The sequence below is a fragment of a genome, unplaced genomic scaffold, assembly GCF_019419815.1.
Source record: "Pyrus x bretschneideri cultivar Hongxiangsu unplaced genomic scaffold, Pyrus_bretschneideri_v1 Contig53, whole genome shotgun sequence".
NCBI classification, from domain to species: domain Eukaryota; kingdom Viridiplantae; phylum Streptophyta; class Magnoliopsida; order Rosales; family Rosaceae; genus Pyrus; species Pyrus x bretschneideri.
Window position 1 is genome coordinate 2,378,243 of NW_025999791.1, and position 21,299 is coordinate 2,399,541.

General features: G+C 35.9%; 1 protein-coding gene across 1 annotated transcript; it reads left to right on the forward strand.

The window, feature by feature from the left end:
- The first annotated feature begins 866 nt into the window (after positions 1-866).
- Positions 867-8,150, forward strand: LOC103952709 (calcium-dependent protein kinase 20-like). Its single transcript, XM_009364366.3, has 7 exons — positions 867-2,589; positions 4,651-4,794; positions 4,895-5,047; positions 5,681-5,796; positions 6,389-6,556; positions 7,385-7,609; positions 7,723-8,150. Exons 1-7 carry the CDS (start codon positions 1,677-1,679, stop codon positions 7,816-7,818), a joined length of 1,815 nt encoding a protein of 604 aa, XP_009362641.2. The 5' UTR covers positions 867-1,676; the 3' UTR covers positions 7,819-8,150.
- The last annotated feature ends 13,149 nt before the right edge of the window (positions 8,151-21,299 follow it).

The window sequence follows — 21,299 nt, forward strand, 5'->3', positions numbered from 1 at the left end:
TTCACATAACATTATTTTATTTTATTGGTGGTTATAACTGAAAAGTAAGAATTGATGATAAAAAGTTTAACTTGCCCTTGAATTTGACGAAATAGTGACGGAATCTAATGGTAAGGGGTTAATTTGTTGATTTTAAATAGTTCAATGGGTTAATTTACCAATAAAATAGTTTAGGGGGGTCAAACTGCAGTTTACCCTTACAAAAAGGGTAATGTTGGAGATCGAAATGAGAATTTTGAGTGCCAATAATAATTTCCAGTTTTAAACCAAACTTTGTAAACCAAATGATGTGGTTGTTGATAATTGAATTATCACTCAAGTGTTGATTAACATGTTTATTTTTTATTGGTGACATATTATTTGGCTTGCAAATTTAGTTTAAACATTTGGTCCTAAAAAAAATCGTAGGCCTCATTTGGATGTGCTTTTAAAATGGCTGCTTTTAAAGAAAATGTTTTTGGTTTCAAAAGCACTTTAAGTGCTTTTCTAGGATTTACTTGTATTTTTACAAAGGATTGGTTCCAAAAATATTTTCACCAAGAGCGGTTTCAATCTTTTTAAAAGTAATACAAACAAGCTCGTTGTCACTGAGGCGTTCTTCATTAATTTTGTGTAACCTTTCTTGTTAGTTACTTCGGAACTCTAATTATCTTTACCTCATTACCCCTCCTTGGAATAATAATAATAAAAATAATAATTAAATTTTCGCTTTGTAGTACTACGATTTAAAAATATTTTTTCACTTATAAATGATCATATATTTAAATAGCGTTACAAATTTTATATTAGTTTATTTTCTACTCGTGACATTGTAAACAAAAATAAATAAAATAAATATGATTACTGTACCGGTAATACGGTACGAGTTGAACGCGTAAGTATGGATTTGTAGCGTCGATAACGATCTCTCTCCTTCTCTGCATGCAGAACGCGGATATGGCGTCCCTTCAATTTTCGAAAATTATCCAGAACTTCAGAATCCCAGCATTTGAAACGTTTCAATTGCTTCTCATTCTTCTTCACGACTCACCGAGCCGCTCTCAATAGCTCAGTTTCCCGCACTCTCTCTCTCTCTCTCTCTCTCTCTCTCTCTCGCGCTCTCTCTCTCTCCCCCCCTCCTTTTAGCCTTCATTTTTTCCCGTTTCCCATTTTTTAGGGTTTTCATTTTCTGGAAACATTTTTCTATTCATTTTCTGGTGTTCTTGTTCCCCATTGAAATTTGTTCTCTGTACATTTCCTGAACTGTAATTTTATTCATTTTGTTTTAATTTTCCAAATTTCATTTTTATTCCGCACTATTTTATTGTAATTTTTCCCATTTTAGAAGATTTTTTTTTTTTATTCATATTTCTTCATAGTTGATTCCCGTGATGTGTATCGAAATTTTGTGCGTCTCAGTTCGTTTTCGGACCCAAATTTCTCTTTTATGTCATTGAATCTAAGGAAAACATCGATTTGTTGGAAGTTTGAATAGAACAGGGTGCAATTAGGGTTTCCAATCATATGCTGTTGGGCGCAAAGAATCGAGCTAGGTGTTGTTCAGGTCCCTGATCTGACCTGCAGAGGTAGGGACTTGATTGGATTGCTTATTATTGTAGTTAATGTGATTGAAGAAGAAGATTGATTTGGATGTTGAAATTCATAGAAGGACCTGAGATTGGTGCTTTTATTATTTGATGGGGAACACATGTGTAGGACCAAATCTTGGGAAGGGTTTCTTTCAATCTTTTACTGCTGCCGTTTGGAGAAACCGGCCGCCGGAAAATAGGCTTCCTCCTCCCAATGAAGGAAATAGTAGCAAAAGTGCCCCAAGTTCAAATCATGATTCATCTAAAGGAGGTAATGAGGGGAATAAAGCTCCTGATCATCAGGCTCCTAAAGCTATTGAAATTCCTCCTAATCCAGTTCAAAGCACACCGCCTCCAGCTGTGAAAATCGGTAATGATCCACATCAAAAGGCAGAACCTGAAAAACCTAATAAGCCGGAGGTTAAGGAGGAGGTGAGTAAGCCTCCTCAGGATGCTGAGAAATCAAAGAAACCTGCTCATATGAAGAGGATTTCAAGCGTTGGCCTGCAAGTAGAATCGGTATTAGGAAGGAAGACTGGGAATATAAAGGATGTTTATAGCTTGGGCAGGAAGCTTGGACAAGGGCAATTTGGGACGACGTTTCTCTGTGTGGAGAAGGAAACGAATAAAGAGTTTGCTTGCAAGTCGATTGCAAAGAGGAAATTGACAACACAAGAAGACGTGGAGGATGTTAGGAGGGAAATTCAGATAATGCATCATTTGGCAGGTCACCCCAATGTGATACAAATTGTCAGCGCTTATGAGGATGCTGTGGCAGTTCACGTTGTAATGGAACTGTGTGCAGGTGGGGAGCTTTTCGATAGAATTATACAAAGGGGGCATTACACAGAGAGAAAGGCAGCTAAGCTTGCAAGGGTTATCATTGGTGTCCTCGAAGCATGCCATTCTTTGGGTGTCATGCATCGGGATTTAAAGCCAGAGAATTTTCTATTTGTCAACCAGGAAGAGGACGCACCACTTAAGACAATAGATTTTGGGCTCTCAGTGTTCTTTAGGCCAGGTATGATATCACATTTATGGACAAGATTCATATCTGGAACCCATATGGAACAAATTAGATGCAAAGATATGTTGACCCTATTGTCATAAACCTATGAAATAAGTTATATGCTTTTGATTCATTATTCAGCTGGTATTTAATTGGTTTTTGGTAGAATTCCCTTACTATTTCTTCCTATTCATTGGTTTACTTTGATGAGTGTAAGGTTTTCGATTTTATACTTCTAGATTGTAATGGTGGTTCTGTGGAACTGAATTTGTTGGACTTGACCATTTTTATCTTACTTGATTGCTTCTAAGTAGTTACAAAAACGAACCTTCCTTGCTTTGACATGTTGAATGTTTATGATTGTGATGTTAGGTCTCATATTCATGAAGTGAAAAGTAGTCGACCATAAGTGTGAAAATATTTTATCCATATATAAGCAAACTTTATTTGCACATGTGAGATATCAGTTGAGAGAAAAAAAGAGGTGTGTAGATGGGGATATACCGGGAGAGGTAAGTGTGTGAAAGGTGGTGGCAGGGTAGATATCAAAATGTTTAAGGGTTGGGGTGTGTGGCTTTGGAGGAGGGTGATCAAAACTGCTTTAGAGATAAAGATGGCCTTGTGCAATATATGAGTATGAATAATTTCCAACATCATCGTTGAAGCTTGAAAAATCAAGGATATGTATTGTTTGATATTAAATTGTGGCTTTTTATCCAAAATGGTTCCTACGATTTGCATAACTCCTCATTTTGGTCCCTGAGATTTGAAATCAATAGAATTGGTCCTTGAGTTTGTTCACTATCAATCATTTTGGTCATTCCGTGAAAAATCTCCATCAAATAAGGATAAAATGACAAAAATACCCTCAAAATTTGTTAAATCATTTTGGCCTATTGTTTATGAAATTGAGGATAGTTTTGTCATTTTAATCTTTATTTAATATAACTATTCACGAAAGGACCAAAATGATTGATGATGGACAATCTCAGGGACCACTTGTATTGATTTCAAATATCAGGAACCAAAGTGAGGAGTTATGCAAGTCTCAAGAACCATTTTGGATAAAAAGCCTTAAATTGTTTACTTTTGTAATGGAGTGAAGTTAATTGTAGAAAAAGTTTCAGGTTCAAATTTTTAGTCGAATTTGCTTTCTTTCTTTTTTGAAGTCTGTCTTCAACATTTCAAGAATTGACAAGTTTGTTTGAGTTGGGTTAGTTGCTCCTGCCTATAGCCTGTATGACACTTTGTAAGACTAATATGGAGACCATGTGTCATAAGCTTGCCCTACTAACTTTAATAATTCGTCACACAAGGTTACATCAATTCATGTATAAGTTATAACTGTCATTTTGGGTAATTTTGTGGCTAACCTTTTGGAGCTATCTTGATATCATGTCATTTCTGGTAGACCAGAACAAAGATGCTATTTCATCTTTCGAATTTTTCATGTGTCTGGCCACAATATATGTTTTTTAATACATAAGGTAAAAGTAAGGACTTGAACATGAAAGACATGAAACTAATGAAACTATTGTAACACTTTGTTCATTATTTAAGCAGAACTATGCTAGCTAAAGGGGAGAAGAAATACTATTTGTTTATTGTCTTTTGTTAATTGGTTTTTCGTTTTCATTTCATTTCAAAATTATGTATGCAGCGTGTTAGACGACTCATGTTGCTTGTGTAAATTGCTTGCACCCCTCAGGGCACTTTTCAAAATAACTGTGAAGAGCACTAAGGATGCAATCCTAATTCACAGTAACTATTTAAGCGAGAATTCCTTCAGAAAAAAAGGATATAATTTTTAGTTAATTCTTAGAATGATCATGTTTCTGATAATCATGTTAATGTATTGTTTCCTCCTCAAACAAATGATCCCATGCCCGATAGCTGCTACAAATCAGCATGTTAATTTTACCAGTAAATCTCTGTTGTAAATGATATATTTTTTCTAAAGCCAGCATGCTGTCTGGATATTGTCTTTGCCCATTCGAACTTATTTGACATACTTCACATTGTTAGACTGAATTCTTCCAATATCTGAATTATAACAAAAACCCATCTTCCCAGGAGAAACATTCACTGATGTTGTTGGGAGCCCTTACTATGTGGCACCAGAAGTACTACGGAAGCACTATGGTCAAGAATGTGATGTTTGGAGTGCTGGTGTGATCATTTATATCTTACTCAGTGGAGTGCCCCCTTTCTGGGATGGTGGGCATATCATGGCTTTGTCTTATTGAATATTCGTTAAATTTTAGCCATGTAAAAGTTACATCTAATCTCTAGTTTTTTTTATGATGTTCTGGATCAGAAACGGAGCAAGGTATATTTGAGCAGGTATTAAAAGGCGAACTTGATTTCATATCAGAACCATGGCCCAACATATCTGAAAGTGCTAAGGATTTGGTTCGGAGAATGCTTGTGAGGGACCCAAAAAAGCGGCTAACGGCCCATGAAGTTCTTTGTGAGTAAATTTTCTCTGCAAATTTTGAACTTCTTGTTGCAACCTTTAAGCTGCATTATATCATGCTATATTGATTTATTTTGCAGCAGAAGCGTATTTTAAGCATCAATTTATATAACTAGATGGTTAAGTATGCATCAATATTTAGTGTGAACAAAGTGGTTTAGAATTAGATTAAGTAAGAATAATAAAATATAACTGTGAACACGGAAAATTCCATTTGTTTCACCGAAATTTCGATGTCTACAATAACATAAGCGGGCGCATATTACAGTTAACCCAACTGGATTTTTCTTTCCAAACATCTCACAAGAACCGACTTTATGGCAAGTTGTAAAAATTTCAAATTAGAAGTATTTGTTAGTCCAGTGATTAATTGGGTAGCTTGAAAGTGTACTACATAGAAGTTAAATAGGTTTTTTGGAATTCACTTGCCCTTGGTGCTTGCATATCATGCTTATAGACTATCTGTTTTGGCCATATCAACGAGTTGATAATTGAACATAGAATTGAAGGCAAAATTGTTGACCTGAGAGTCAGTTTTCTATTCAAACTGTTTGATCCTAAATGTTTTCAGCATTTCTTCTATCACGTACCATAGCATTGCATTAAGTAGCACTTTTGTCCTTGCAGGCCACCCATGGGTTCAGGTAGATGGTGTTGCTCCTGATAAACCTCTTGATTCTGCTGTTCTATCTCGCTTGAAGCAATTCTCGGCCATGAACAAACTCAAGAAAATTGCCATCAGGGTGAGTATACTCATCCTTAAATTTTGCAACCGTAAGGTTATGTTTGGATGAGGGCTTTGCAAATACCAAGGGATTTGCTATTGATAAAGGGATTTGAAATGTTGCATCATTACAAAGCATAAACATGGGATTTACAAATGACTCCTTTCAAGTTGGCAATTTCAAATCCATCTTAATGCGTTGTGTCTACTGTCTACTTGTTTCAAATCCCTCCTCCTAATCTTTTGTAGTGCATTTCTAACTAATTTAGCTTTAATTCATTAATACTTGCAAATCCCTTGTCCAAACTTCAAACATATCCTAAAGGATTTTACAGGTCGGGTTTGCGTGGTTACGACAATGTCATTAAAACTTCTGCGATAGTAATTTTTTTTATTTTGCAATTCTGTGATTTAAAACAACTGCAAAAGAAGGATCTTAATAGTTTGGTGAAGGAATCTTGGGTTGGTTGCATGGATGTTATTTATAACATGAAGAAGCAAACATGGTTGATATCATCCTTGGTGGCCTAGCAATATTCCTGCTTGAAGACTGTTGCGATGGCTGGTTCTTCTGTTCGGGTATGACTTACCCATCTATGCTTGTTTTGTAGGTCATTGCAGAAAGCCTGTCTGAAGAGGAAATTGCAGGCCTCAAAGAAATGTTCAGGATGATAGACGCGGATAATAGTGGGCATATCTCCCTTGAGGAACTGAAGAATGGTTTGGAAAGAGTGGGTGCTGACCTCAAGGATTCTGAAATCAGCTGGTTAATGCAAGCAGTAAGTGCTAGTTTTCGATCGACATAGAGATTTTTTGTAGTCTTGTAGAAAACATGATCAGTTTTTAGTTTTATTCCAATAATAGTTTTCCTTGTCCTACTGGATTTAATTAATATAGGTTGAATAGGCTAGAGTGCCATTATATTTAAGGATGTGCAAATCCGGAGTTATCTAATTAGTGAGGAAAATGCAAAAACGTATACTTAAGAATCATAAGATGACACAGATGTGGGAGTCGCAACATTGGCTAGAGTGGATGTGTTTTCCTCTGTGCACCCAAGTTATTTTGAATACATGTCCCTGCATTCTAGACTAGTTTAAAGTACAGTAGCGCTTTGCATAAAGAGAAGTATCTTAAGATGATTATTACTGTTGAATGAAATTTCTGTAAACATAGTCTATATTTGTATAGAGGAATGCTAGCACTATAAAGTATGACCAATAAGGAGAGAGGTTGGTTGTTTTATTTGGTTTCCTAGTATAATACTAGAATTACACACATTCTATGCATGTGGAGTGCGATGGAAGTTATAACAAGGAGAGAAAGCGTAGGGTCTGGGAGAGAGTAGGTTGCCTTTTGATTACCATATTATCTTTAGTTTTGAATTTATCAATTTCTTAGTTTAAGTGAGGCATAGTTCATGTTTCTTACGTTCCAATTGATGGAGTTTCATGAACAGCAGTATAGATCAACGATAAAGTGAGGTCAGTTTTCAAGATCACCTCGCTGAATCCTTCCTATGTGTCTTGGTTTCTAAGTCAAATCAGCAACTAGTAGTTTTTTGTTTTCTGATTGACGAAGGGTTTCCTTTTCTATTACTAATTCAGGCGGATGTAGACAACAGCGGTACCATAGACTATGGTGAATTCCTAGCAGCAATGCTCCACCTGAACAAGGTCCAGAAGGAGGATCACCTGTTCGCAGCATTCTCGTACTTCGACAGAGATGGAAGTGGGTACATTACTCGAGATGAGCTGCAACAGGCCTGTGAGAAGTTTGGCTTAGAAGATGTTCACTTAGACGATATAATACGTGAAGTTGACCAGGATAATGTAATTCATTCGACTTCCCGACCAACATGCTCGATTCTCTTTTGCCTTTTCTTCCCTATGAAACTGTTATGGATACAAAATTGTTCATGATAATTTACTTTTATGCTTTTCAGGATGGGCGAATTGATTATAGTGAGTTTGTCGCTATGATGCAAGACACAGGTTTCGGCAAGGGATTACAAGGTAGCATGAGTAGAAAGGTAGCGTGAGTATTCGAATTTGAGGAAGCCCTCAAGCATTAGTACCTGATGTTATGCCTAGTCAACAACAGAGTCTATATAGTGAATATGTAGGTACTAATATTTCCTCCTTAAGAAAAATTAACAGAACTAGAGATGCATACTGTTGTAGAGATCAGCCAGATTTCAGGGGGTGAGAGAGTGTTAGGGCCCTGTTCTTTCTAGTGCTTTCGTTTTGTATTTACCATTAATTTAGTTTTGTATTAAGTATTTTCACTTTTGAAAGTACTGCAAGTCATCTGTTCTTGAAGCTATTTTTGTAATTGAATCTATTTTTCTTTGTACTAGTTCTCTTTCTATCATCAGCAACTTTGATTCTAGGGATCGATCTTCAGTTGAAATACGTGTTCCTGAAGGAATATGCAACAAATTTTGTCCATGCCTTCATCACATCCTTGAACAAAGCAGAGATTATGTCACAAGATCAGATGAGCATTTGCATATAACCGTTCGTTCATTAAGCTATTACATTGCCTGCCTACTTCTTTTTCCTAAAGGTGACTAGGCTGGTGGCTTTGCTATAGCAATCCACCCTTTCGGGAGCCAGGAAGAGTCCCAGAGGCATTTCAGCCTTCCTGTGGCCATCATCACTAGTACAAAAACACACTTGCGTGATGAGAACTTGCGCTACGTTGACAACTAAGCATCACACAAGGACATTTTGCGTGACGGAACTTTGCGCAACGAAGCATACCGTCGTGCAAAACCATTTTGCACAACGGGACTTTGAGCAATGAAGAATTTTGTCGCGCAAAACTGTTTAGCGCAACGAAGGTGTACCTTCGTCAAGCAATGTTGGGAAAAAAACAGTAAAAGCCTTGGTTTGGCACCAGAAAATTGTGCGACGGAGCAAATGCGTCGCACAAAGGGTTTTTGCACGACTAAACAACTGCATCGCACAAAGGGTTTTTGAGCGACGTATCCACCAATGCGTTATGCAATGGGTGTTTGCGCAACGGAATAAGAGCGTTGCACAAATGGTTTTTGTTCGACGAAGCAAATGTTTCGCGCAAAGGGTTTTTACGTGACATACCAACCAGTGCATCATGCAAAGGGTGCTTGTGCAACGGAACAACCGTGTTGCACAAAGGGTTTTCGCACGAGGGACAAATGTTTCGTGCAAACACCCTTTGTACGATGTTATGAGTCTTTGTTGTGCAAAGAGCCTTTACACGATGTAGTTGGTTCGTCATACAATTTTCTGGAAAAAATCATTGCAATCAGAGTTAAAATAATGATCGAATTAGTGCATTGTATTCATATAGGGTCAAGGAGTGTAGCTGTAAAAAATTTCAAAATCGGAGTTAAAATAACAGTTAAATCATGATTTTTCGTTTATAACTATCAAAAAATTTTGTCCCACTACTTTATCTCTGAATTTTGTTTTTGGGGTGTTCTATCCACACACCCCATTTTACTTCTCATACATCCTTGATAATTTCTGTTTGTTGATCTTCTTCAATTCATCCAATCCGACATTCGAAAACTAAAAAGATGTGTAAGAAGTAAAATTGCGTGTGTGGATATCACATCCCTTGTTTCCACGATTTTTGGCGCATGTGATCTCGAATTATATGCAAACAAGTTTGACGGTTGGATCTTTGAAACTAGTTTCGTAGAAGGCGTATCCCATCAAAACAATAGATTCACTAATACTTAAGAGTTTATTTATACTTTCATTAAGTATAACATAAGATTTTGTGGTATCCACTTGTGTAAATATTTTAAATTGAAGATCGAGTTCATTCATTATATTCATATAGAGTCAAGGAGTGTAGCTGTAAAAAATCATCAAAATCGGAGTTAAAATAACTGTTAAATCGTGATTTTTCGTTTATAACCGTCAAAAAGTTTTGTCTCGTTACTTGATCTATGAATGTTTTCTTTTCACGATTTTTGGCGTATGTGATCTCGAAGTATATGCAAACAAGTTTGACGATTGGATCGTTGAAATTAGTTTCGTAGAATGCGTATCTCGTCAAAACAATAGATTCACTAACACTTAGAGTTTGTTTATACTTTCATTAAGTATAACATAAGATTTTGTGGTATCTAGTGTAAATATTTTAAATTGAAGATTGAGTTCATTCATTGTATTTATATAGGGTTAAGGAGTGTAGCTGTAAAAAATCATCAAAATCGGAGTTACAATAACCGTTAAATCGTGATTTTTCGTTTATAACCGTCGAACAGTTTTGTCCCGTTACTTGATATCTGAATGTTTGTTTTTTGCAATTTTTTGCGAAAACAATCTCGAAGTATATGCAAACAAGTTTGATGGTTGGATCATTGAAACTAGTTTCGTAAAATGCGTATCCTATTAAATTTGACATAGGTACTATCGTCGCGCAAAAGGTCTTTACGCGACGCGGGTTTCTTCTTCGTCGTGCAAACCTGCTTTCACAACCTTTGCGCGACGGTTTGACGCGACGAAGAAGTCGTTGGGCTAATTTTCAAGCAACGTTTTTTGACTTTGTGTGATGAATCTATGCGTTGTCGCACAAACTGTTTTTTGTACTAGTACATCGTGTGATTCACCAGCGTCAATAATCAAACTCAAATGTGCCATGTGGAATACAAACTTGAAATTTATCTCCAACCACTAGGCCACCTCGTGATGGTTGCCTGCCTACTGTTGACTTTTCATATTGTGTTGGTTACTTTTATCTTTCATAACCTTGGCATGTTCCTCATCCTCACCATTTGCAATCCATCGTATAACACTGAGATTCATATGAATATTGTGTCGGTTACTTTTGTCTTTCTTGGCATGTTCCCCATCCTCACCATTTACAATCCATCATATAACATTGAGATTCGTATGAATATTGTGTTGGTTACTTTTATCTTTCATGAACTTGGCATGTTCCTCATCCTCACAATTTGCACTCCAAACCTTATTTTTCTCTTAAACGCGTCGATTTAGAATTTGAGTTCATGGTTCAGCTTATGTTAGAAAATTCTATTGAATGCACCTGTCTATCTCATACATTACATTTGTCATGCTGGCATAGTTTATCAAACTCATATTTCGTTAATTCACACAAATTTTCGAACCACAAACACAAGTATGTGGACTAGTCGGACTTATGGATCGTTTTCGGAGGTTATGTGTAACGGACGCACAAGAACTTTTCCACAGAAAACAACGAAGTTGTCTTTCAATAAATAGCTATATGTCAACATTCATGCATCGTGGTCCTTTATATTTGATGCTGCCACCGTAAGTGATACGACGAGGCCTTGAACAAGAATTGTATGCATCAACATGCTAGCTTAATTGTCATCTTCCTACATATCAATCCATGTTATACGATGCTCTAAATGCTCACGTTATGCGTGCATATGCTAAACACACGTACACAGATTTATAAGTAATAGTCCATTAGCAGGGCTAGTTAACAGCCACGGTCAAAATTTAATTAATTTGTTGGTAAAAAGTAAAGCCATCCCTAATAATTAATGAACCCTTTTATAAATGCATACATGTCAGTGGTACTGATAAAGTGCAATGTCCACACTCCACAGTTGATATAGGGCTAGAGATCGAGCACGTACTAAACCATCTAATTTGCCTAATGGACCGCCATAGCTGTTGGCCGAAATGCTTGAAATGAAACCATGTCCTACAAACAGGGAAGAGAACGATGCTCCAGGTCGAGTTTTAAGAGGCCACTTCAATCTCTTAGGGCTTTGCATACAATGTCTATATAGATCCGATCATGGAGACTGAATAGTCGGTAGTGAACCGGATACAGAGCGCGTTTACTAATCCGTAAACAAAATAAAGGGAATTGAATCGAGGTGGAATTAGAATCAGATTCTTATTAAAATTGTATACTAAAACTTTATGGAATCGGAATATGAATGATATTGATTTATATAAACTGTTTACTAATTCACATGAATCAAACTAAAAATTAATATGATTATTAAAATTTCCTTGTGTCAGGTAATTTTTTTATTGTTATTTTTTTGGATTCAAACACCCCAAAACAGGGCCAGCCAGAACAAAGGGCCAAACAGAAAGCAAAAACAACCGATCTGCAGTGTGGTGGGGATCCATCCTTCTTCCCTGCCGTTCGTGGCTGTTCACCAAATCCTCGCTGACAAACGCCCTGGGGAATAAGGTTTTGCCATTCACACCAATCCAAGCAATCAATTTATGACTTGCAGCCCCAAATTGGTCTGCAACATTCGCATAAAGAACGGTCTGCCGTTTCAGGAGAGGGTGTAAGGGCGGTGTCATGGTGGTGGTCAAGGTGTAAGGAGTCGGCGGAGGAGAAACGAAGGAGAGGGTGCGCTACTGGTGAAAGTTACAAGGGTATTTTCAGTAGAAATGTTTGATTCCAGAAGGAGGCATCCTCCGGGAATTCAATTACCACTCCATGTAGGTAATTGAATTCCATAAGATTAAAGAATTCGATTCTGGATTTTAAGTGGGTCCCGTTTACTTTTTCATTCCCTACATGTTAGTAAGTGCCAGAATGCTTCGAAAGGAATCCAATTTTCTTTCCATTCCATTCCCATTTGGTAAACACGCCCCTATTGTTTTCAATCATTTCTTATTCAAATGATAAAAGAAATTAATAAATACCTTTTCAATCGAAGTTCAAGTTTTTTAGTTTTTTTTTTTTTTTTTTTTTTTCCATTAAGATAATGTTCTATAGTTAGACTTATGTTGTTCGACAGATGTATACTTCGCATATAATGAATCTAGAACACATAAAAAATCTACCATACCGCATATGCAATATATGTAAGTAGGTGCTCTCCTATACCTAGTAAACAAAATTGGCAAGAATTCAAACCCTAATTTGGTACTGAATATTTCTTAGCGATAAGTAGGTGCTCTCCTATACCTAGTAAACAAAATTGGCAAGAATTCAAACCCTAATTTGGTACTAAATATTTCTTAGCGATATTGATGATGTGAAATTTGAACTTGAGACCTTTTGTGCAATGAAGAATACTTTTAATTAACTGATTGTGTTACAAGCCCTTTCTAAATTGGTAGCTAGAGTTCTTTATTTGTAGAAAACACTGAAGAAAATAAAATCTCCTAATCAATTCTTTGATGGTCACTTCGTAGTGTCCCCATATATACTAAAGAACGAAAGGCAACATTATTAGGATAGTTTGAGTGACATATTTTTATTTAAGAATCATAAGATGATGCAAATGTGGGAGCAGCCACATTGGCTAGAGTGGATTTGTTTTTCCCTATGCACACAAGTTAATTTGAATCCCCCATCCTTGCATTCTAGATTAGTTTAAGTACAATTGCTCTTTGTATAAAAAGAAGGATCTGACGATGATTATTACTTTTAAATGAAAATTCTGTACGACAGTCTATATCAAACTTTGTATATGGAAGTGCTAGCACTCTAAAGTATGAACAATAAGGAGAGCTTGGTTGTTTTATTTGGTTTCCTAGTATAGTACTTGAAGCATTACACACATGCTATGCATGTGGAGTGTGAGGAGAGAACGTTAGGTCTGCGAGAGAGTAAGTTGGATTTTGATTACCATATAATCTTTAGTTTTGAATTTATCAATTTCTTAATTTAGGTGAGGCATGCATGGTTCATGTTTCTTATGTTCCAATTGATGGAGTTTCATCAACAACAGTATAGATGAAAGATAAAGTGAGGTTATTTTCAAGATCACCTCGCTGAATCCTTCCCATGTGTCTAGGTTTCTAAATCAAATCGGGAACTAGTAGTTTTCTGTTTCCTGATTATTGAAGGGTTTTCTATTACTATTACTAATTTTCAGGCGGATGTAGACAACAGCAGTACCATAGACTATGGTGAATTCATATCAGCAATGCTCCACCTGAACAATGTCCAGAAGGAGGATCACCTGTTCGCAGCATTCTCGTACTTCATCAAAGATGGAAGTGGGTACATTACTCGAAATGAGCTGCAACAGGCCTGTGAGAAGTTTGGCTTAGAAGATATTCACTTAGACGATATAACACGTGATATTAGTACATATATTCACTATATAGACTGTGTTGTTCCTTAAGAAAACTTAACAGAACTAGAGATGCATACTGTTGTAAAGATCAGCCAGATTTCAGGGGGTGATAAAGTGTTAGGGCCCTGTTATTTCTAGTGTTTTCGTTTTGTATTTACCATTAATTTAGTTTGTATTAAGTATTTTCACTTTTGAAAGTAGTGCAAGTCATCTGTTCTTGAAGCTATTTTTGTAATTGAATCCATTTTTCCTTGTACTAGTTCTCTGTCTATCATCGCAACTTTGATTCTAGGGATCAGTCTTCATTTGAAGTACGTGTGGCTGAAGGAATATGCAAGAAATGTTGTCCACGCCTTCATCATATTCTTGAACAAAGCAGAAGTTATGTCACAAGATCAAATGATCAATTTGCATATAACCATTTGTTCATTAAGCTATAACATTGACGTGCAAACCATAGTATAATAGTGAGACTCGTATGAATATTGTGTCGGTTACTTTTATCTTTCATGACCCTTCGCATGGTCCTCATGGTCACCATTGCACTCCAAACCTTCTTCTTCTCTTAAGCGATTCGATTTGGAGTTTGAGTTCATGGTTTAGCTTATGTTAGAATATTCTATTGGATGCACCGGTCCATCTCATACACCACATTCGTAATGCTGACGTAGTGTATTGAACTCATCTTTCGTTAATTCAACAAATTTATGAACCACAAACACTAGTATGTGGACTAGTCGGACTTATGGATCGTTTTTGGAGGTCATGTACAAGGGACGAACAAGAACTTTTCTAAAGAAAACAACGAAGTTGTCTTTCAATAAATGGCTATATGTCAACATTCATGCATCGTGGTCCTTTATATGTCATGCAGCCACCGTATGTGATACGACGAGTCCTTGAACAAGAGTTGTATGCATCAACATGCTAGCTTAATTATCATCTTCCTACATATCAATCCATGTTATACGATGCTATCACGAATTGGGATACCATCATTTTTCTTTGCAGTGATGCCATATTCTTAAATATCAAAATCAACAAATAACGTTATATATTTGCATTGTAAATTTTCGAAACCTGTATTGAGTGTCCTGTGCAGTCGCTTCACTTGCTCATCACCACAACCGCCTCTGATGATCGTGGGTGCTGGCAACTGAAAGTAAGACTGTCGGTTGTGTGCTGCTTCTTTGTGCCACATTTCAATTTTTACATATTGATCTGGTGTAAAAATGAATTTGCTAGCTGCTGGTTTAATTTGTTGGTAAAGAGTAAAGCCATCCCTAATAATTAATGCACCCTTGTATATATGCATGTATGTCAGTCGTGCTGATAAAGTGTAATGTCCACACCCGGCCCACAGTTGATATTAGCCTATAGGGGCTAGAGATCGAGCACGTACTAAACCTTCAAATTTGTCTAATGGACCGCCATAGCTGTTGGCCAGAATGCTTGAAATGAAACCATGTGATATGTCCTACAAACAGGAAGAGAGATGATGCTCCAGATCGAGTTTTAAGAGAGCTCTTCAATCTGTCAGGGCTTTGCATACAATGGCTATATACATATATATAGATCCCATCATGTAGACTCAATAATCGGTAGTGAACTGGATACATTCATTGTATTCAATAATTTTTTATTCAAGTAAGTAAAGAAATTAATGAATACCTTTTCGATCGAAGTTCAAGTTTTGTAGTTTTTTTTTTTTTTTTTCCTGTTAAGACAATATTCTATAGTTACTTGTATTGTTCGACAGAAGTATACTTTGCATATAATGAATCTAGAACACATAAAAAATCTACCATACCACAGTTGCAATGTATGTACATAGGTGGTTTCCTATACCTAGTAAACAAAATTGGCAAGGTTTCAAACCTTAATTTGGTACTGAATTTTCAATATTAAGGATGTGAGATTTGAACTTGAGACCTTTTGTAACATCCCACATCGTCCAGGAGAGTGGATCCTGTAAGCCTTATATGTATATTCCCATTTCTACCTAGCACGAGGCCTTTTGGGAGCTCACTGGCTTCGGGTTCCATTGGAACTCCGAAGTTAAGCGAGAAAGTGGCCAGGGCATTCCCAGGATGGGTGACCTATTGGGAAGTTCTGCTTGCATGAGTTACCAGAAACAAAACCGTGACGGCGTGGTCAGGACCCAAAGCGGATAATATCGTGCTACGGTGGAGTCGGCATGAGTTACCAGAAACAAAATCGTGACGGCGTGGTTAGGACCCAAAGCGGATAATATCGTGCTACGGTGGAGTCGAGCTCGGAATATAGTGGGGGCCCGGACCGGGATGTGACACCTTTTGTGCAATGAAAGATACGTTTAATTATTGATTGAGTTACAAGACCTTTGTCTCATAATAAATTCTTTGATGGTCACGTATTAGTGTTCCCATACATACTAAAGAACGGAAGACAACCTTATATTACCGTTTGAGTAGCAGGTAGTCCAATATCTTAATGGATAGGATGTTGGGTTTCTACGCGTCCTAAATTTAAAACTTCTTCATCTCCTAAATTATTGTAATAGTTTTGAACTCTCTTCCCTCATTCTAATAATAGTAAAAAAAATAAAAAAGTTAAAATCGTTTGATTAGTATTTTTACAAATAACAAGGGGTTTTTCTCTCAAATTATAAATCTCAACTTTTCCTTTTACTTTTTTTTTTTCCTTTTTAATTATTTTGAAAATTTTGGTTTCATATTAATATCCGGAAGCACATGATCTTTGACCTACCACACACCATCATGTACAACTTTCGATGAAGTTTCAAAAACCGTAAATCACACCAACCTTTAATTCATCCTTCACTTTCAGATCCTCTTTTTTCAGGGGATGAAAATGAGAGAAGAAAAAGAAAAGAAAGTTGTAAGTCCCTACCATTGACACCTTTACTTTCCTGTTGTCAATTCCACCTCTTCATTATTTGGACCACTTAATTTTTGTTTTTACACTAATTTCCTCTTAAAAGATAAAGCAGATAATAGAAGACAGGCTGGTGGATGATGGTGTCTGTCCCTGTATCGTGCAATTGTCGTGGCCACATGCAGCTGATGCTTGTACGTTTGTTTTGTTTTTTGTTTCTGTATTATGTCCGACTAAAGTCAAATAAGTCTAGACTTCATTTATGTTTAATTCTCTTTCTGTATGTGAACATGAAGTAGTACTACTTGTACCCTCTCTAAGTGGTTGTTCAATTTTAAATAGCAGAGCACATGAACCTATTAATAAAAAACGGTTTAAATTGAACTGCAGTACATTTTAGTAATACATTAATGACTTTTGGTTCGATTAACAAATGAGATTCTTCAGTATACATAGAGAACACTATCACATAATGTTAAACTAAAATTCTAATACGAGTATTTGTTTTTCATTAACATACTCGAAAAGTTAGACATATCAACTATATTGCACACTCATATTATATATAATACGTAGAATAACTCATTACATGACCAATATTCTCAAAACCATAAAAATTTCTCAACTAAAGGATACTTGTCAAACCCTTTACTCAAAGGAGTTTCTTATTCTTTACCAAAAAAAAAAGGAGTTTCTTAAGTGGGACTAATGACACGTTTAAGTTAAGGTAATCGAGATATTAAAAAAAAAAAAACGGAATTGAATTTGGATTACAGAACACGCTATTGTTTACTAAATACTAGGAAATTAAAAAAATGGTGGAATCTATGCAAATTTTGGAATTCAATTCCAAAATTGGAGGAATTGGATTCCCTACATTTGGTGGAAATTGAACTCTAGATTATTGGGAGAATGGAATGGATTTTTCCTCCCCATTTCTGATATACCCTCACTTAATTCTAATATTGCAATATTTCCTTCATATTAACCCAACACTAAATTTTGTTCTTTTAACAAAAAAAACTAATAAATAAATAAATAAAATAAAAGAATTAAAAATTTTCTCACAAAGTTGAAATAAAATAAAGTTTTACAAAAAAATTAATAAATAAAAAGGAATTACATATAAAATAGATTACTAGAATATAAACATTTTAGTATAATCATAATGATTTTCATTTTGATTCGTGTGAATTATATGATTCAGTATTATTTCTACTTCGATTATCAAAAAATTTAATAAACAGTTTAAACAAAAATCTTATTTTGATTCCATCAGTTCAAACTTCAACTTCTTATTAGTTTAATTCATCTTGAGTTTAACCTCTTGTTGTAATCACTGATTACTAAACCGGCCATAATAGTCTAATATTTCAATTAAAGAACGCCTGTCACCTTCTCTCAATTTGGCCATCATTTCCTCCTAGTCGGTGGGTGCGACAAATGATGTGAAACCCCTTCTATTGTCAATGGATCGAAGTTATATGCATGTTGAAATTTGAGACTTGGTTTACTAGCTAAGTTGAAAGCCAATACCCATCAGTGCCACAGCCACTTCTACCCCAATTATGTTTGCCCATTCCACCATTTTCTTCCAATAGGGCATTCCACTTCTACTAAATAATGGAGGCCATTTGTATACTTTTTAGCTTCATAATTGCCAAGGTTTTCTTCCTGCCCATAATCCAAAGCTTTCTTCACATTTTTTACCGCATGAATACTTAAAAGGACGAGCATGAATGGAGCTGTAAATTCAATTTTAAATTCAAATGTAATTACAATAATGAAATTTCTGATATTGTCTATTTGATTATTAGTGCACTTATCTAATTTCATCTGATGTCATATCTGATAAGATAAGAGGATAGATAGATGAAAATATTTTTCATAAAAAGGAGAATTCTCAAAGTTCTATTACTTTTTGCCGTTTTCACCTTTTTTCCCCCTATCCAATTCCTTATGTGCTGGCACATTTTAACACAGAAAGGGTATTCAACTTTTTTGCTTGTGTGTGGTCTGCAAATTGAATTTCATAATTCCTCCACCTGCTTTGCGCTTAGATGTGCAATGCACATGCATAAAGGACTAAAAAGGAAGGAAAAGTTTAGAGTTACAATGCTATCAGATACGTGATCTTGATCCAATTCATGATATTCATCTATCTGATAAGAAAAGGATTGAGCTACAATGTTATTTGATACGTGATCTTGATCTAATTTCATCCAACTCATTTTGATAAGATAAGAGGATTAGATAGAAGAGAGATTTTTCGTAAGAAAAGAGAATTCTCAAACTTTTATTACTTTTTGCCGTTTTCACGTTTTCTTTCCCCATCCAATTCCTTATGTGCTGGCTTTGTTTTACACATACAGGGGGATTCAACTTTTTTTGCTTGTTTGTGGTTTGAAAATTGAATTTAATAATTCCTCCACCTGCCTTTCACAGTTGCACTTAGTCCTGCAACGCACATGCATAAAGAACCAGAAAGGAAGAAAAAGATGGGAGATATAATGCTATCATATACGTGAGCTTGAGATCCACGTGGTAGCAGCACAGGCAAGCTGCATGGGATCGAGTAATTGATCAGCCAACGTGTCATGGCAATTGTGGTGGTGACGCCACGCCATCAAGTCAAAATGAGCTGTCAGAAAGCAATTTCTGACCCTACACGTGGCAAGTAACGGACCGCTAGCTAGAAATAATATGCTAGCTACGATCCCCTTAGGGTTTAGGACACAGCTCGACCTAAGATTGGCTTTCTATCCCTTACAGTCACGTCCTTGTCACACGCGTTTCCCTCTCAAAGACGGCACCGGCTTGCAGATTTGGGATTTGGAGGGAGAAAGCTTCAACAGATTTTCACTCTGTTTTTGTTGTTTTGAAAAGGAGAAAGTTAGTTTTATGTATTCCTTTGTGGACATCAATTAGTTTTGTAATACAACTAATTAATATCGTGAGTTAAAAGAGTCGAACATAAAAATTTTTGTGTAGGATTATAAGCTCTTATAACTAGTGAAATTACAAGTTCTTTTCCATCAAGCAGTGATAATCATTAATATCAAACTTCTGGGCCTTATTAATCAAGAATTTTGTATATTAATATAGAATCACTGTCACAAATTATCGTTGAAATTATTGATTTGAGAACTCTAAGTATAATGGCAGAAGAATTTTCATCTACACTGGCAGTAAGTTAAAAAATCTTGTAACTTTATTTCTTAAATCAGTACATACTATAACTTAAATTAATTTTAGACAAACCTTGTTAGTTTATACGATCTTATTTCCTGGAATATCACAAATGAAAACCAAAGTCTAAGATGCAAACATAATTGAACTCTCTTATTCTACCTTGCTTGCCTTCATTTGAGTCTCTCCAAAACCGTCCTCCGTCCTCATGTGTATGCCTTCATCTTTGCCGAAACCCTAAAAACAATACTAAACACATGTACACATAAACCCTAAAAACAGTTACGAACGTATTTTTCAAACCATATGTTATAATATTAGGTGTCAATATGTAGTTTAGTAAGTTTCAAGTATGATTAGTGGCTTATTCAAATAGTTACTTGATGAACACTGTATATTATTAAGTTGACCACGAAAAGTTTCTAATTTGATGATTTGTTCAGCTAAAATGGATAATCCTTTAGGATGGGAATAAAATCAATTCATGCAGCTGGTCAATTATTAGGATGGTTAATCTCAGGGTGCCAACTGCCACGAGGCAAGGATTTGATGGAGCAATCGAATTCGATGGTGACCAACCATGGAACAAGCACCGCAGCAACAACCCCTTAATCCTTACCATCAGGAACCACCAAAAATGTCCTTTTGGGGGCCAACATTTTGTTCACTCCTCCAGCTATTTCCTGCACACCCATCACCCAATGGTCCATCATAGAAACCCTAGAAAGCCTCCACCCTGAAATACTACTATATACCCTTTAAACTCTTTACGAAAATTATTGGATGTATCAATTTTTTTTCTTTATCATTTGTCAAGATATAAAGAAGCTAGTAGGGTAAGGCATTATCCCTACCCAACTTGGCAAAATAATTTCGATGATGCTACGTATAGTTCTATCTAGATTGCACTGACACTTTCAGCGGGGAATTATAGAAATTTGGCCAAACACACCCCAACCACAAAGAGCAAATTCAATGATATTGAATGACTATTTGTGAAAATTTTGTCATTCTCTGTCGCTAATTTGTGTAAATTTGTAGTTCAATTCATATCTGCATATGGATGACACAAACTCATCTTACTTTTCTCTTTCGTTAATATGTGATGCACAATATAATTATAAGCTTTTTATCTTTAGACCATTGGCTGAGCACAAGCTAAAGATGCAATTGCCTAAACTTGTAATTAATAACCCTTTCATCAAATTAATTTAAAAAAAAAAACTTGTAATAAGATCCATATGTGGCGGAAAAGGGACAAAAAGGTTGAATTATACAAAATTTGTGCAACACAAAACTGTAAGACCTATAATTAATCACTCTTTTTAACTGTTAAATGCGACGAGCTCACTCTACTTGATATACGAAAATAATGTATTTTCCCTCACTCTTTTGTTTTCTCA

What these genes read in the sequence shown, in the direction of transcription:
- LOC103952709 (XM_009364366.3), top strand. Translation starts at nt 1,677, where the DNA reads ATGGGGAACACATGTGTAGGACCAAATCTTGGGAAGGGTTTCTTTCAA. An exon ending in AGTGCCCCCTTTCTGGGATG is followed by an intron (nt 4,795 to 4,894) that starts GTGGGCATATCA and finishes GTTCTGGATCAG; the next exon opens with AAACGGAGCAAGGTATATTT. An exon ending in AACGGCCCATGAAGTTCTTT is followed by an intron (nt 5,048 to 5,680) that starts GTGAGTAAATTT and finishes TTGTCCTTGCAG; the next exon opens with GCCACCCATGGGTTCAGGTA.